We start from the raw sequence: 18,184 nt of genomic DNA on the forward strand, positions 1-18,184 counted from the left end.
TCCCATTGCGGAGCACAGGCTCCGGATGCTCAGGCTCAGCTGCCATGGCTCATGGGCCCAGCCGCTCCACGGCATGTGGGATCTTCCCAGACCGGGGCACGAACCCGTGTCCCCTGCATCGGCAGGCGGACTCTCAACCACTGCGCCACCAGGGAAGCCCCTCAAATCTTTAAATGTGGGAATTGAATGGTATGGATGCTTACATCCTGCAGGACCACCAAGAGTTATGCCTGAATATTTAAGAACAGGATTTTTGGAGACTTTATGTTATTACTAGTAGACGTTGAGGAACATAAAAGGAAATCTCACTTTCTTAATTGCCTTCAGCATTAATCAAAGTGTGCTCACAAATTGGAGGATGTTTGTTTTTTTAATTAATTTTTAAAACTTTATGTATGAAAAGATGAAAGTTACTTTATGTTAAAGGCATGCAAGTTTTCATGCTTGTGGATACTCCCTCCTCTCTCCCTGATTCCCACTTCTTTCTTCATTTTTTTAAAAAATAAATTTATTTATATATATATATGTGTGTATATATATACATATATATATACACACATATATATATATATATTTTTTTTTTTTTTGCGGTACGCGGGCCTCTCACTGTTGTGGCCTCTCCTGTTGTGGAGCACAGGCTCCGGACGCACAGGCTCAGCGGCCATGGCTCACGGGCCCAGCCGCTCTGCAGCATGTGGGATCTTCCCGGACTGGGGCACGAATCCGTGTTCCCTGCATCGGCAGGCAGACTCTCAACCACTGCGCCACCAGGGAAGCCCTATTTATTTATATTTTATTTGTGGCTGCATTGGGTCTTCATTGCTGCACGCGGTCTTCCTCTAGTTGTGGCGAGCAGGGGCGACTCTTTGTTGCGGTGCGCAGACTTCTCATTGCGGTGGCTTCTCTTGCTGCGGAGCACGGGCTGTAGGCGCACGGGCTTCAGTAGTTGTGGCACGTGGGCTCAGTAGTTATGGCTTGCAGGCTCTAGAGCACAGACTCAGTAGTTGTGGTGCATGGGCTTAGTTGCTCCGCAGCATCTGGGATCTTCCCGGAGCAGGGCTCGAACCCCTGTCTCCTGCATTGGCACACGGATTCTTAACCACTGCGCTACTAGGGAAGTCCCCCACTTTTTTTCTTGATGGCAGGATTTCTGTTAATCCCCACTTCTGATATTCTGATAGTCACAGTTTCCCATTTCTGGGATCTCTTCACATTCAGCTTTTAGATATTATTATTTAGTGTGTTCCATCTTCCATTTATTATTGACTGTTTTTTGTAGTAGTTAAGTTGTCCCTTGGTATCTGCACAGGATCGTTTCCAGGAACACCACACCCCACTCCCGCAGCTACCAAAGTCCGTGGATGCTCAGGTCCCTTATATAAAACAGTGTAGTATTGGGGTATAACTTACGCACATCCTCCCATATACTTTAAATCATCTCTAGGTTACATATAATATCTAATACAATGTAAATGCTATATAAATAGTTGTAAATACAATGTAAATGCTATGTAAACAGTTGCTGGGTGCATGGCAAATTCAAGTTTTGTTTTTTTGGAACTTTCTGGAATTTTTTACCTCAAAATATTTTCAGTCCATGTTGGTTGAATCTGAGGATGTGGAACCAGCAGATATGGAGGGCTCGCTGTTATAATAACTGACTTATTGAATGCTTCTGTAAAGAACACAATTTTAATTAGTTTATAAGTGTGTTGTCTTTCTTAATTCTCACAGAAACCCTCTGAATAAAGTACTCTTATTCCCATTTTACAGAATAGAAGACTGAGGCAGACAGATTATATAACTTTGCCAAGGTCTCTTGGTAAAGAATGATCCAAGATTCAAAGCCAGGCAGTGTGAGCCCACAGCTCTTATTCAGGCCATCAGTAGTCTTGGCATTAGCAATAGGAATGAAAACAAAATTATAATGATGAGAGAGGAAACCATTGTAAGAGTGTAATTACTAGTATTTATTGAGGGATTACTGTGTGCCAGTTACACATAATAATTGCTTTATGAGTGTTATTTTTACACCAGCCTTTAAGATTATTTTCATTTTACTTATGAGGATATGGAGGCATAGAGTTTAATTGACTTGTCTACGACCACGTGGATAATAAGTGTTGAAGCTAAGTTCAAACTCCTGGGCCAGAGGATCTATGTATTGCTGTTTATTTGCTCATCTGTGTCCTTAGACTGGGAATGTATTAAGGAATAAGTACTTCATTAATCTCCAAGCACATAGTAAGTTTTCATTAAATATTTGTTGATTGTAATACATAAACCCATATTTAGATGAGAGAACTTATACTCTTTGCCTCTTACACAGTACCTTAGAAGCTTAATTTTCCTGTAAACTGTGTGCTGGGCATTGTAGGGAATACCAATATTGTTGTTTTAAATTTTAGAACCTTTGGTGATGTTTCAAATTTCAGCACAATAAGTGGTTTAAATAGTATTTTAAAACAATTCTATATAACATTTAACTTTTATTAAATAAAAACTGAAAAGATTCATAAAAAGGGAGCTGTAACAAAGGGAGATGTGATGTGCATACACATCATCCAGAATTTGATAATTGTTATTCATACAGTTTTCTGTTTATTTAATGCTAACTTCTATATTTGTTTTATGCCTACAGCCATATCCAGAAGACCCAGCAGTTTATAAACCACTCTCCCAGGAAGAACTGCAAAGGATAAAGAATGAGAAAAAACAGAAACAAAATGAGAGAAAACAGAAAATATCAGAAAATCGCAAACATTTGGCTAGTGTACGTGTTGTACAAAAAAACCTCGTCTTTGTTGTAGGTCTGTCTCAGCGCCTAGCAGACCCAGAGGTAAGTCTTCTTCTCTTTTCTTTCTCAACTTGGCATTTTTTCTTTTTGTATATTTGGAAATAATAGCTGACTCTGCCCAACTGCAGGATTTACCTGAAAATATTAAAACTTAGGAGAAAATGGGAAATATTTTTTTAATAATCACTAAGAAACCAATGACCAGTTGTGATCTTAGGCAAATGTATTAATCTTCCCTGGCTCATTTTCTTCAGTTGTAAAACTAAGCAGTTGAACTAGATCTCTAAAGTCCCCTTTAGTGCTAATAACCTGTGAAAGTTGGATAATGGTTCTATTTTGCTCTTAAGGCTAATGTGACATGACTACTCTGTGTGTGTTTCCTCTTTTCTGTAGCTGTATTAAGGACCAACAGTGGAGATGCAGTTTCATAAACCCACCAAAGATCTGTGTTTTTTTTTTTAAATCGTGCCCAAGTAGTGAACCTCGGTTATAGAACAGTGATAGAACTGTTGCTATACTGTATCATCATTCTTTACTCATTCATTTTAAGCCAGTTTTGGGGAAAGAGGGAGAATTTGATGAACGGAAACTGTGGACCAGGTTCTTTGTCATTCGTTTGGAGTCAGGGGACGTCTTAACCCTTTTGTTTATTACTTAACTCTTTTCTCTCCTTCCTCCACCAGCCTTATTAGAATAATGTTGAACTCATAACTTTCCTTGATGCCCATGGATGCACATCTGCTAACTTTTAGTTTCTGATATACCAGGAGGTGCTGACTAGATTGTTGGGAAGGCAGATAGAAACTGACTGGCAACCAGAATGTTGGAGAGAGCCGAATTTGGGGAATCTGTCAAAAGTACTCCTTGAGAAGGGTTTGAAGTAATGCTCATGATGGTCGCAATCAGAGGGAGGATTGTAGTGAATATGATTAGGGAGGTGGGAATCTTTGACTTGGCTAAGTGGGCTAAAGGCCCCAGAAGGAGGAAATTTAAGGTGTCTATACATTGATTTTGTACAAATCAGTTTAGAGACAATAAAAAATATTTATTGCTGATAAGTTTACTGTGTATTGAGGCTGTGAAGGGCTTCATGATCAGTAGAGGAGAAAAATCAGGGAGACCTTACTAAGAAGGCTTTATCATTGGTAATAAATGTGGAGGCAGCTCAAGAATTACTAGGACCTAGGTCCAGAGATGCTGGCATTAGTGGGCTACATGATCTTCCGGAGACGTTCTTTCCAAAGTCAGAGGGTTCATACTGGAGAAGACTTCTTTAATAAGAGATGATAAGGAGAGAGCTCATTTTAGGCCTATGACTTAACCTCAGCAGCCACTTCTCCCTTTTTCCTAAATCTAATACTTAACTCCCCAGACAGGCAGAATCCCACTTCACTCTTGAACACTGCCACAACTTTGTCCCAACGCTTCTGTCTCCCTCTTTCAACACTATTTTTTTTTCCAACCAGAGATCATTTCTTGCCTCTGCAAGTTTTTTATTTACCTACCTCTATTTATTCCTACTAATTTTTTTTTTTTTTTGCTGCACCATGCAGCTTGTGGGATCTCAGCTCCTTGACCAGGGACTGAACCTGGGCAATGGCAGTGAAAGCGTGGAATCCTAACCACTAGGCGACCAGGGAATTTCCTGCTACTCCAGTAAATTAATGGAACTTTTATTTTGATTTTATAACTCTTGGATATGGATGTACTTGCTTTTCTTAATACAAAATCCAGTCACCTGTGGTACTGGAGGCATACAGAGCACCACCCAAAGGCTGGATAAAATTAAGCCATAGTCTCAGTCTGATGTTTGGATTATAGGTCTCCTACCTCTTCTCTAGAATCTGTGGTTTGCTTTTACTTATGTACAGAGATTTCTTATTTTCATTTCAAATAACATGATGTTAGTAAGATTAATCTGAAGAACTATTACACAGAAAGAAATTAATCTAGGGGTTGGCTAGTGAGAGAGAACATTTTATCATGAGTCTAAATATACTTAAAAATCACTGTCCTGGTTTTATACTTTTGAAATCATTGTGCTTGGTGAGAGGACAGTGAATTTTCTTTTTTTTTTTTTTTTTTTTTTTTTTTTTTTGCGGTACGCGGGCCTCCCACTGTTGTGGCCTCTCCTGTTGCGGAGCACAGGCTCCGGACGTGCAGGCTCAGCTGCCATGGCTCACGGGCCCAGCCGCTCTGCGGCGTGTGGGGTCTTCCCTGACCGGGGCACGAACCCTTGTCCCCTGCATCAGCAGGTGGACTCTCAACCACTGCGCCACCAGGGAAGCCCGTGAATTTTCTTAAACATTAGTTTCTCTCTCTTATTTCTCTTGAAAGCCTAGGAAGACCAGAGATTAGTGTTTTAGTTATTAAATCCTACTACTTCTAAATATTATCTTTAAAATTTTTCTTAATGTAACTGTCTAACCCTTTCAGATTGGAAAAGTTAAAGTCAGCTTCATTAGAAAACTCGAAGTTTCAAATTGTTAGGGTAACTTTTGAGACAAAGAAGATCCCTGTGATTTACTTATTTTTGGATGATGACAGTTTGATATTTGACTGAATTCTGATTAGCAAAACAGGAACATTTAGGAAAATTTAAAGCTTGTTTTGAAAATAATTTTTGTACATCTGAAAACTTCATGCCAAGATTGATAGTCAAATGTATTCATTTATCGCTCAATAGAAAAAAAAAACTATCTTAGAAGATATGGTAATTAGAGGTAATGATTAGAGGTAATCATCTCCTAAATCCTAAAAATTTATATTGTCAGAACCTAATTCATTCATTCTGTAAATTAACTCTTGAATACTTACAATCTGTTAGGTACTTTGATGTTGGAGATGAAGTGGTTTAGCAGACAGTCTCTACCCGTACAAGCTTACAGACAGTGGAGAAGACAGAATTAAGTCCTTGTAGGCATGCTGAGCATTTATAAACGGAAGTACAGGGCTTTTTGAGAACATGTAACAGTGGGGAATTTAGCTAGTACAGAGATCCACAAAAAGCCTCCCTGAGGAAAGGATGATTAAAAATGATGAGGAATTAGCTGGGCAGCGAATAAGGACAAGGATGTTTCAGGTTCGTGACTGTGTGAAAGAGCAGCTTGTTGGAGGAACTGAAAGACTTTAAAGACGCAAACATTTCATTTTACAAACGGGAAACCGAGGCACAAGGAAGTTGAGTGACTTGCCTAGGATCACTCAGCTATTTCATAGCAGAGCCAGGGCTAGAAACCCAGCCCCATCCTCCCCTCCCTGGTCTTAAAGCTCCTATTCCAATGTATTTTACACCAGTGAATGGTCTGTTGTTCCTCCATCCGTCCATTTATCCATCCATCCTTCCATCTGCTTACCACATTTTTTATTTTCTCTGTGGTGTTCATGAACACTTGACTGTGTTCCCAAAGAATATATAGGAAGACATTTTACACATTAGGTATGCCATTGGGAATTTATAATTCTATCATGTGGCCTTTTATATGGTAATGAGTACTAAAGTTGGCTCACTGTGAAGTAAATATAGGACATTAAATATATGGGTAATGTGGTGATATGCAGGGTGTTCTGCCTGCTACCCATACTCTTTACCTTTTTTATTTACTAGAGTATTGTTTTGCTCGTTGACTTATGTTCAGACAGAATCTGTAATGTGCAACTTAATATAGAGCGTCTAAATTATTTAAATTTCCCTTGCCTGGGCAAACCATTTCTTATCAGCCATAGGCCATTTTCTAATACATTAAGGCCCACTAGTGTTTTATATCCATGTTATTATTCTTTTTTTTTAAGATTTAGATCTGTATTTATTTATTTATTTGGCTGTGTTGGGTCTTAGTTGCAGCGTGTGGGCTTAGTTGCCCTGCAGCATGTGGGATCTTAGTTCCCTGACCAGGGATCGAACCCTCATCCCCTGCATTGGAAGGCGGATTCTTAATCACTGGACCACAAGGGAAGTCCCCCATGTTACTCTTTTTGTTCAATACTAAGACAGTTTAATTTTTCAATAAGCATTTATTAAGTACCTACAGCGTGCCAGGCATTGTGTAAGACATTGAACATAAACCAATAAAAAGGTAGCCCCTGTTTATTTATAAAAGCAACAGTACACTATGAGGAGTGCTGTGTGCTGTGGAGGCACAAGAGATGGTACCTGACCTTGGGGGGAAGATGTGTACTCTCCTGCTATCTCTGGGGTAAAGTGCTTCAGATACAGGAATTATACAAATGCTTCTGGATGAGAAAGAGCTCAGTCTGCAAATGATTTGTTTGGCTGGAAAATTAGAGTGAAAGGGTGAGAGAGGAGGCTGACAAGGTAAGTGGTAAGGGATAATGAAGGGCTTTTAAAACATGCTAACGAGTTTGCACTTTATCTTAAAGGCAATGGGAAGCTATTAACTATTCTTAAGAACAGAATGACATGGCTAGATTTGTGCTTTGAAAATATTATTCTGGCTCCTCAGTGTAATTATGTACAAATCTTATGTTGTTATGAAGGTGTTATCCATAAGCCAGCTTTTAACCTTTCAGACCCAGTACCCACTTTTTTTTAAACTTATATTTTATAACACCCTTTAAGTTTCATGCAATGACTTCTTGATAATATCTGTCTGTGTAGATACATACTTTGAAAAAAATGAAGGAGAAATTAAAAATTATAAAAAGACTATTTCTGCATGTAAATACTTGGGTAGCTCTGCTCTAGAACCTTGCTACTCAAGGTGTGGCCCCTGGGCTGGTAGCATTAGTATCACCTGGGAGCTTAATTATGCGGACTCTCAGGGTCTGAAATATGTATTTTAACTAGATTCTCAAATGACTTGTATGCATATATAAGTTTGTAAAGTACTTTTTTTTCCAGTATGTTATAAACTAGGTGCTTGCATCTGTTTGTAGAATCACTGTGAATATGACAACTACAAAGGCAGATTGTTACAGGTGTATGTATTGGCACCTCAGGTACCATGAAGTGCCAATGATGTGATTTTTCTGAAACAATTCTTAGTAAAATTTCAAACAAAGCACTTGTGGTAGTCCCTTAATTACACACTATTTGCTTTTATTTTCAACGTATGTCAAAACTGTGGGGAACTACTTTATGTTTATAATTTGTTTCTAGGTTCACTTAATTGTAAACAGGCCTCTCAGCTAGATGAATGTCTTGTAGAACATTCAAAAGTGGTGCAGGACAATTCTTTGTGGTACAGGGCTAGCCTGAGTGCTGTAAGCTTTCCCTGGCTCCCATCCACTGAACACGAATAGTGTCTCCCAGTTACTTTGACAACCTCCCCTAATAAAAGCTCCCACAGAGTTCCAAAATGTTCCAGCTTCCCTTGATGCTGCCTTTATTGAGAACTACTGCCGTAAACTTGGATATGATATGAGCTGCTGATGCAGCACAACTTGTAACCAGCCTGAATCCTTTGAAGCAGGTATTTTGGCTGAGGCCTTTTGCTGAGTTGGTATGCATCAAGCTGGAATATTGAATACAGTTCTATACTCCACTGGCCAGAAAGCTTTTCAAGGTATACTCTTCCCTAACCCTCTGTTCTAAGACTTTTTTGTGAACAACCCAAGAGTCATTGCCTTTACCACACCTACCGCCATATCCCTCGGGGGATTTGGGTAGAAGAAAGATTGAAAGCCAATGTAGTCACTTCACCTTCTAATCCATTAAAGTTGGCTGTAGAAAACATAAGGCCTAAACCCTATACTTATAAAAACCTAAAATAAAATAAGGTAAAAAAATTTAAATAAATCAAGTTGAAAACTGTTAAGAATTAATGACACCCCCAATCACAGACTGTTTCACAAAGCTTTGGTTCTGTCAGATGCAGAACATATTAGCTAAGTTGCAAGTATGTGAGAATATTATCAAGAGTATAAGAGAATTTGGTAAGGATACTTTGCACACACTTGAACAGATATGTGCATAAAGCTTTCATTGAGTGGGAAGCAGCCTCATAGCACAGGGAGATCAGCTCGGTGCTTTGTGACTGCCTGGAGGGGTGGGAAGGGGGGAGACGCAAGAGGGAAGAGATATGGGAACATATGTATATGTATAACTGATTCACTTTGTTATAAAGCAGAAACTAACACACCATTGTAAAGCAATTATACCCCAATAAAGATGTTAAAAAAAAAAAAAGCTTTCATTGAGAGAGAGCTTGCTATCTGGAGAGATTGTAAGAACAGTAGGTCTATAGATGAATTCTAGGAAAAGAACAAATTTAATTTTGAGGTAGTTGCAAATCATGGGAGAGGTTTTTGTATCAGGTTAGCCAAGGTTAAGTAAGTTTTAGAGAAGCTAAGTGAATGCATATAGTGATCACATAGTAAAGGAGATGACACAAGTATGAGGGAAAATGACCACAAAGAAGTAACCAGGTAGTAGAGAAAATATTGTATAAATTTGTTTCCCCAGTTTTTTTTTCATCCATAACCTCACATTTGTTATTTATTAGGAAAAAGAGAGAAAAAAAAACAGGAGACAGTTGAGAAATGGTGAAATTGACATAAGGAAAATTTATTGACACACACAGAGTAATAAAGCATAGAAGTTTGAAGAACATTCTGTTACCATATTTGGAATGCATAACTTATAAATAATGCTTTAATATATATAAAATATTATATACAATAGATTTATGAGTAAAGACTGTCTCTACTGGTGTCTGTTCTTGAGTTTCTGTTTCTGTTTAATACATAATCTTGGTCATTGTTCTGAGAATTACTTTATTATAATGATCATCTATTAATGAAAATGTGGTTAAGATATTTGATCTGTTTTGTGTTTAAGAATACTGTGAAGCTAAAATCCCTTAGATTATTGGTGTAGATATTAGAATGTAATAGATAATACTGAACTTAGTCTCAGTTTCTATTCAGTGGGTCAATAAAGAATAGCTTTTAGACATTGTTGATGTTTTCCTGTAGGTTAACCACACAAATTGTAATTAGGAAGTAGTCACATTTACTAGAAAACTTTAAAAATTATTTTATTTTCACTGAAGAGGGATGGTATATGTCCCCATTATAAGGATAAAGTTGATGAAATGGAGACAGTTTATACCTTATTTCTTCTTCTTTTATAGGTTTTAAAACGACCAGAATATTTTGGGAAGTTTGGTAAAATACATAAAGTTGTCATCAATAATAGCACATCATATGCAGGCTCACAGGTAACTAATTATAGGGATTTTTGCCTTTCCTCCCTATGGTCTGGGCTTGACCTGGGCTGCTCAGAAGGAAAACTTGCTTTCTGTGATTAGAAAGCTTAAGGGTCAAAGATTTAAGCAGTGTAGTGACCTCTGTTGGTTGGGTGGGGGAATTTTTGGTGCTTATTTGACCTTTTCAGGACTTAACTGTGATAGTAATAAGACGGAAATAGTAAAACAGAGATCTAGTGATGGTTTGAAGGGGAGGGGGAATTGAGTCTATTATCAGGCAGTTAAATTATATAATGATTTCTAATTAATAATGTTTTCAGATATTGTGAACTTAATACAGCGTCTTTGTTATGCTGGTATTAGCCGATAGAATACTCTTACAGATTGCATTTATTTTGGGGAGAACATAGTTTGACACTGTCTTCAAATCTTATTTTTTTTTTATCTAACTTTCAAAGTATGTTTTTTTGTAACCTTGACGAGCCTGTCAGATGACTTTTTTAAAAAATATATGCCAAGCCAAAGATGATATTTTATTCATATTTATTTTAGTCTACTTAAAATCAGATAAAATTCGTTAAGTATGATTATCTTAAGATGAACTAGTATATGGTTTAATCAAAGCTACTACTACCTCTAATCATTGTCATTATTATTAATGAAAGTAGTAGTAAAGGCCTTTAGAATTCCTTAGGCAGGTTGCAAGATAATTTTGTTGTTGTTAAGTTTTTGTTGAATTTGATACTAATAACAGTGGGTTTTCACTTTAGGGTCCAAGCGCCAGTGCTTACGTAACCTATATCCGGTCGGAAGATGCTCTCAGAGCCATACAGTGTGTCAACAATGTGGTGGTAGATGGCAGAACACTTAAGGTAATACGGTCCTCTTGATTTTTTTTTTTTTCAAGGGGGAAGGGATAACATGTATTAACTAGAGAAGAGCGTAGCTTTTACATATTACATGAAGGGAGTCTAATTTGAAGATTGCTTCTTAGGCATCCATTCCAACCTATGACAGCTAATTTGTTTATAGCTGACCTATGTAGGGTCCTGTTTTACCAGCTAGGAGTAAACACATTCATTATTAAGGGATAATATTTAAAAATCTCCTTATATTTACACATATTTTGTGAAAATGGATTTATTACTCTCCTTGTCAGAAATAGATAATTGTTCTGATTTGTTGTCCTTAAATATTTGGGCATTGATCAGTTCAGGTTTGCATGAAGGGTCCCACCAAGCAATGCTTTTAAGTAAGTGGAAGAAGGATGGCATAATTAGAAAAAGGAATTTGTCTTATGTGCCTAACCACTTAAAACATGGAACAGATTTTGTCTTTCTACTCTTCTGACCTCTAGGGAAATACTCTGGGTGCTCAAGCTCTGGAAACCATAGGCCGAGATTTTTTTTTTAGTTCTTTTAAATGATCATCTTTAATAAATCCTGCTAATAATAGTTTAGTTCTCTAGTATTCACAGCCATACTTTGTTTTGTTGTGCCTGTGCCTCATTTTAGGTGAAATGAAAACACTAAATATGGAAATTTTCATTGTGGTGTCAGTTCACATTTTGGGTCTTTTTCCCTCCCCCCCTCCGCTTTCCTCCTCTTGCTGCAGGCATCTCTAGGTACAACAAAATACTGCAGTTACTTCTTAAAGAATATGCAGTGTCCAAAGCCTGACTGCATGTACCTACATGAATTGGGGGACGAGGCGGCCAGCTTCACAAAAGAGGAAATGCAGGTAGTAAAGTAATGTGAATTATCAACTTTGCAGAAAAGGAAGTATTTTTCTTTATAAGTTAAAATTACAAAAGCAAAAACTAAGAATTTTCTTTTTCTTTAAACTGGTATTACTTTAAAGTAGCATTTTCCAAATACATAGTGTTCCATGGAATATCAGTTCTGCAGGATATTGTTACAATAAAAGTGGTTCTGTGGTCCACTAAGTTTGAAAATGCTTGATTAATAAAGATCAATAGATTCCCCCCCCCCCCCCCCCCCCCCCCGCAACCCCAGCAACACTTCTTAGAGTCTTTAATATGCTAATACATATCCCAGAGGGGTATGTAGAACCAGGACTTAATTGACCAAGGAAAGCATTTTGGTAAATGCTACTTTAGGGGGAATGTCAGCAAAATGAAAGCCAAGTGGGATATTGTAATTATGAGGTCCCCCACCCCATCTCTACTCTTCACAGAGCATGCTAGAAAATAATACTCTATTAGATGCTGCTGAAAAGCTAACATTATTTTTATAAAATGATTCTTCCCATGAAAGTATCCAGTGAGTCAGTGTCCTGTAAAGGGTGAATTGAAGGCTTATTTTCCTGTGTTCTTTTTTACATTTCCTGTTCTCCTGTCTCCTTTCAATTTGTAGTATAAACATGCCTTTACAAGTAAAAATGTTGACCATACGGCATATTAAATGAGGATTATGCCAAAGCACAATACTGCACTTCCCTGTTATAGGTGAGGACTTCAGATTGTTGCTGTGGACTTTTGCAGGAATACTTCTCATTTAGAAGGTGGGGGGCATTGATTACTGCCTTTCATTCTCCAAGTCAAGCTAGAGACAGTCTAGGAGGGGCTCCTTTCAGAGCAGATTGTTAAATGAAATAAAATATTACCTTTTTTGACTTGGAGTTACTACAGATTAAATCCCATTATAATAAATATATTGGGATTTCTTGACAGTATGTATTGTCTTTATGATCTAAAAACAGTGTTAAAATAAGTTCTCTGTGATATTTAACGGGGATGGATGACTTACTTATTTCTTGCTTATCCAATAAATGCATCTTGATTTTTTTCTTCTTTTGGATGAAGTCTAAGGTTGAACCATTTCATGCTGAATTTTGACTAGTGGGAACTGTGCTTTACCAATGGGTACTATTACAATGAAAATCTCTGTCAAGGAATTTCTAAGCCCCAGTTGATCTCACTTAAGTATTATTGAAGAGTAAAAGGACATGGATGGACAGTCCCTTAGAATTTATTTGTAATGGGATTTAACCTGTCTCTATGAACTGCCCCTGTTAAATCATTTGAATACCAATTTGAGCTCTTTGTGGCTAACGAAAGCCATAATATCTCCTGAAGTATTGCTTGCAGAAAGAATTTTCAGGGCTTTTTATGTTTTAAAGATGTAAAATCCGCATCTAAACTGTGTTTTTTCTTAACAATTTAAAATTCATTTCATATTGTTGTCCTGAATTCATCTTGCTCTTCTTAGTTCAGAATTACTTTGAAAAGGGGTTTCCTCGTTAAAACACTTTGTCAATGTAGAAAGGAAACTTGAGCAAATTATATCATGGCAAAAAACAGATCTTTCCTTGTTACTGCATAACTCAAAATTTAGTACCATATGAAATATTTATAGACCCAGGTGAACAGGCAAGAGCCCTCTCAGAACAGGGAACAATGCATTGTGCAATATATATGATACAGTTGTGCTCAATTAGATGATACTGCCCTTGTTTTTATTGTTTTGTTTTTGCTTTGTTCTGTTCTGGTTTTGGTTTTCCCATAACATCTATTTAGACCACACTTTTAAAATAATTAACAACCCTGCAGGTAAGTAAAAAATGTCATTGCAGTCATAATATACATGCAGATAGTAAAAAGTTATTCAGAGTAATTTCATTGTACTGTAATTTTTTTTTTGTATGTGCCTAGTTTCCACAGTCAGTCTTTCTGATTTATTCCATCACATTTGTGACACTGCCTTCTGATAGACAGCTACCAACTCCAGTAAATACAGAGTTGTCTTTGTTGTGTATAGAGCAGGGATTCACAAACTTTTTATGTAAAGGGCCAGTTAGTAAATATTTTATGTTTTCTGGGAATATGATCTCTGCAGCAACTACTCAACTTTGCTGTTGTAGCACAAAAGAGGTCATAGATAACACATGAATGAATGAGCATGAGTGTTCCAGTAAAACTTTATTTATAAAAACAAAGTGGCTGGCTCTAAATTGCCATCCTCTGGTCTAAAGTTTAAAATATATTAACTTTTATGTAAAAACAAATTAATGTGCTAATTAGTGTTAGGATAATGAAAAATATAGTAAAACTCTTCATCTGTGTGTTACTTATCAATCTTCTAAAAAGAGAGACTAATTTTTCAGTGATTTTCAGAAACTTCTGTAATGACCTGTTAGAAGACTTAATTCTTATGTGAAAGATGGGGAAGTAAGTTTAAAAGGGCCCCTCTAGTTTTTTAAACTAGCAAAAATGTTGTCTGTTAGTATTCTTTTCTCCACATAAAATGGGTGATGAAATGCCTTAGTTAATGGAATATGTCTCCTGTAGTTTTGTTGCAAGAACTTTCATTGGTCTAGAAGTTCTGTGACATTTTCCTCACAGGTTTCTCTGACGCCATGACAAATCCTTATGTGTTTTATTTAGAATAGCTTTAGTAATTCATAAAGTACATCAGCATTTTATACCAGCCACTTTGTGAGTCCCACTGCAGTTTTAATTTCTTCTTCCACTAGGCGGGTAAACACCAAGAATATGAACAGAAGCTACTTCAAGAGTTATATAAATTAAACCCCAATTTTCTTCAGCTGTCTACGGGTTCAGTTGATAAGAATAAGAACAAAGTGACACCACTGCAGAGGTATGATACGTAAGTACCGATATTAGTGTAATCAGATACCTTACCTTCATGTCTGTCAATCTTCTCTTTTCATTCTACATCTTTTTCAGGCAGGATCCTTCTTGACAGTGTCTGTCATTTGTGCAGAATTGTTGTACTATATAGGAAATGTTGAGTCACAATTTCTGGGTTTGAATATTTGCTGCCTGCTGCTCCCTGGTAATACTGCAGATGAGCCTCTTGATGCTTCCCCTTTGCATTGATTTGCAGACTACCCTGAGCCCTGGGAACACTCTCCTTGATAAAAAGGAAATTAAGAGATGTGGGTTATTTAAAAGGCTCTTGTCACCTAATTGGGGTTTCCCTCCTGATGTAATGAGGGGGAAAACACTGTAAAAGGGACAGTGGGCGTTATCTGAAGCATTTTTTGTTGGGGATAGAAGTATTCATGGTTGTCTAGTCTCAGGAATCACCGAAGTCTTTTGTCCTCTGAGTGAGGAGGGTATCCCATATTCAGATCTTATTCATCTTGGAGACAACTTATTTTTGCGTAGACCTATATTCTGTTGATGTTTAAACAAATTTATAATTTTATGTATTGAGTCTTATTCTGATATGGTGATCTTCACATCTTGGATTGTATTTGGTTATGGCCTGTGAGAAAATGGTATGATTAATAAAACAATAATTTGGGGGTTATACTTTATTCTGAATGTACCTTAAGTTTGATGTGTCAGGATCTTTTTTTTTTTTGATAAGTCTGACTTTTGTAAAGTGAATTCATTTAAAGTAAATAGCTGTAATTAATTTAAATAGGTCGATTTTCTTTTTAAAAAAATTTATTCGAAAGTTAAATTCGTTTAAGTGATGTTTTAAATGTCTGGTTATTACATAGTCCCATTGTAGTCCCATGTTTATTTAGCACTAAAATAATGTAAGGGCCATTTTTTAAACATAGGTAATAATAACTACAGGAATTGTTATCAGAGCCAGTTTCTTCAAAACTTATTCTTGTATTTAAATTCTTGAAGTCCTTGTTAAGTTTATTCACTTTGATAGTAAAGATTATTTATAAAGGCAATTCAAATTTAAATACTTCCTATTTATTTGCACACACATATGTACATGTGTATATAAATATATGAGGCCATAGAGCAAAACATAAGATTACTATATAATAAACTATGTGAAATTTGTTTTATCAAAGCTAAGAATAAAAGCTAAGTTTAAAATCTTTTTGGGTTGATAAGCTTTGACCCTTTCCGTTGATCTTTTTGTCCCCACCCCATATGTTTATTTTATTATGAACCTATGCTATTATTTACCTCATTGGTTGCTAACTCTGTAGTGCATTATATAAGAATGAGGTTATTGTAGTAAAAATTTATTTCAGATGCTTTTAAATACACATCTTTATTCTCATTAAAAGTGTTGTCATTCTAATTAAAGTCATATTCTGGTTTATAGCCCCTAGAGAATTCAGAGCAGAAACGTAAAATTTAGATGATCTCTTTGCTACATTTGTTATTCCCTGAATATAAAAGTCATGTTTCTATTGAAGGAAATCTGAAAAATATACAAAAGCATAAAGAAGAAAGTAAAAATTGTATGTGATCTCAATACTCAGACGTTTTCACTGAAAATGATTTGATGTATCTTCCTTGCAGTGTATATTTCCTTGTAGTCCTTTTCCTTCCTGTGAATGTATATATACACAAAACACATTGGTTTGTTACATTTTAAAATTTAATACCCATTATTATGAATATTTTCCCATGTTATGAAAGCAATTTTTATGACTGTGTAGTATTCCATTATATGTGAGTATTTAAAATTTATTAAACCAGTCTCCTGCTGATGTATATTATCTTACTTTCATTTTGGTGCTATTATTTATAATACTGTGATGAACATTTTTTCATGTAAACATTTTGGTTATAGTTTTGATGCTCTTAGAACCTCTGAGTCAATGATTGTGAGTACCTGTTTACTTGAATTGAGTATTTTTTTCTGCACATTTACCAATTTGATAAACAAAAAATCTCATTTTGATTTATAGTTGATTAATGTAGTGAACTTATGCATTGTGAATTCGTATCTCTTTGCCATGTTTTATTGGTATTTAAGTGTTTTCTGTGCAGTATATAGACTGGCTTCTCCCATTAGTTGACCAAGTCTGTTTGTTTCAAAATACTTGAGTTTATAGATCAATTTTGGGAGAATTTATATTCTGCAGTATAACATTGAATCCTCTCAACCATTAATGTGGTATATCTCTCTATTTAAGTCTTTGGTGTCTCTCAGGAAAGATTTTTTTTGGTCTTTTCCCTGCATTTTAAAATTGGATCTCCCACCATCATCTCTTCCTACTTGAGAATCCCTAGGCTAAAAATTAAAGAACAGTGTTAGAAAGTGGTGCTAGCAGGCATCCTGTTGCATTACTTTTATAGAGATCTCTCCAGTGTTTTATTCACTCTTAAATATGATTTTAACCATTTATTTGAGATAAATTTTTAATCACAATGCGAAAATACCTTGCTATTTTTAATTTATGAGCTTTTTTCTTTAGATTGGAAGTGAAAATTGGAATTTACAAATGTCTTTTTAGCGTTTTAACAGTAGTTAGCTTTCTTTATTTTTTTTGTGATCCCTTATTAAAAGATTTACTAATATTTTATTGACTTTGCCTTCATATAAGGTGTAGTCAGAGCACATTTGTAACTGTTTCAGTAACAGGAGAGGAGTGTTATAGCAGCCACAAGTTGTAGAGGAAAAAAAGAAGAAAAAGGGGAATTTAAAACAGTATTCCCATTTGATAATTTTGCCCAAAACCAGTGCAACTGAACTTCAGCGGGGACCAGAATAAATTTTGACATAGTTACCTTTGCTTTTCATAAGTACATGATATAGGAAGGTTTTGGGGGGAGGGAGAAGGGTTGTTTTTTGTTTGTTTAATGCAAGTCCCCCAAATTTATTAAGGACAGTTAATGGCCCAGGTTACAGAGAGTTGTGGGTTTGTTGTTTTGGTTTTTTGGCAGCTCCTATAGTTTGTTTTCTTTCCATGCTAACCCCTGTAAGAGAGTAAGTTTGACTGTCAGTATTACTGAAAGTCTGCTTTGGTCTTAATTTCTACGTTGCCACCATACAAGGTACAGTGGTAGGGATGAATTTGTAGATAAGTTTGTATAAAGTTATATAAATTTGTAGATAAGTTTAGTCTGCCAAGTTAGAAAGATGAGCAGTACAACTCTTTCTATGGTCCTGCCCTACAGAGAACATTTTTCTTATTCAAGATAAATTGAGAATTAGACTTTCCAGGGAGACAAAGAAAAAGAATGGTTCCTTTTCCTCTTCTTGGCATTCCTGTATAGTGAGTAGCAGTTTTAGAAGAATTGCAAGAAAACAAAACTTGGAACTTTATAGATTGACATTAAACTTAAAATGTACATTTTTCATTTGTAATTAATCCAGAGTACAAATATTAAAAGTATCATAGCTACTAATCGTCACTGAACCCTGACATGGTCCCCTGATGCACATTAATGTTAGTAAGTGAAATTTTCTATAATATGTCTTATTCCTGTCTCACTTGAGTAATAAATTAGAGGATGTGTGTCATT

General features: G+C 36.1%; 1 protein-coding gene across 7 annotated transcripts in view; it reads left to right on the forward strand.

The window, feature by feature from the left end:
- Positions 1–18,184, forward strand: part of CNOT4 (CCR4-NOT transcription complex subunit 4) — a 139,754-nt gene that overhangs the window by 72,792 nt on the left and 48,778 nt on the right. For 4 of the 7 annotated variants that reach the window (XM_030853912.3, XM_030853911.3, XM_030853915.3 and 1 more), the window contains 5 exons: positions 2,642–2,839; positions 9,892–9,978; positions 10,737–10,838; positions 11,581–11,706; positions 14,461–14,594. In XM_030853912.3, the coding sequence (XP_030709772.1) occupies positions 2,642–2,839; positions 9,892–9,978; positions 10,737–10,838; positions 11,581–11,706; positions 14,461–14,594 (647 nt within the window). The remainder of the gene's footprint in view (positions 1–2,641; positions 2,840–9,891; positions 9,979–10,736; positions 10,839–11,580; positions 11,707–14,460; positions 14,595–18,184) is intronic. The other 3 variants (XM_030853913.3, XM_030853916.3, XM_030853919.2) reach the window with 1 other exon arrangement.

The sequence above is a fragment of the Globicephala melas genome, chromosome 9 (assembly GCF_963455315.2).
Source record: "Globicephala melas chromosome 9, mGloMel1.2, whole genome shotgun sequence".
Lineage (NCBI taxonomy): Eukaryota > Metazoa > Chordata > Mammalia > Artiodactyla > Delphinidae > Globicephala > Globicephala melas.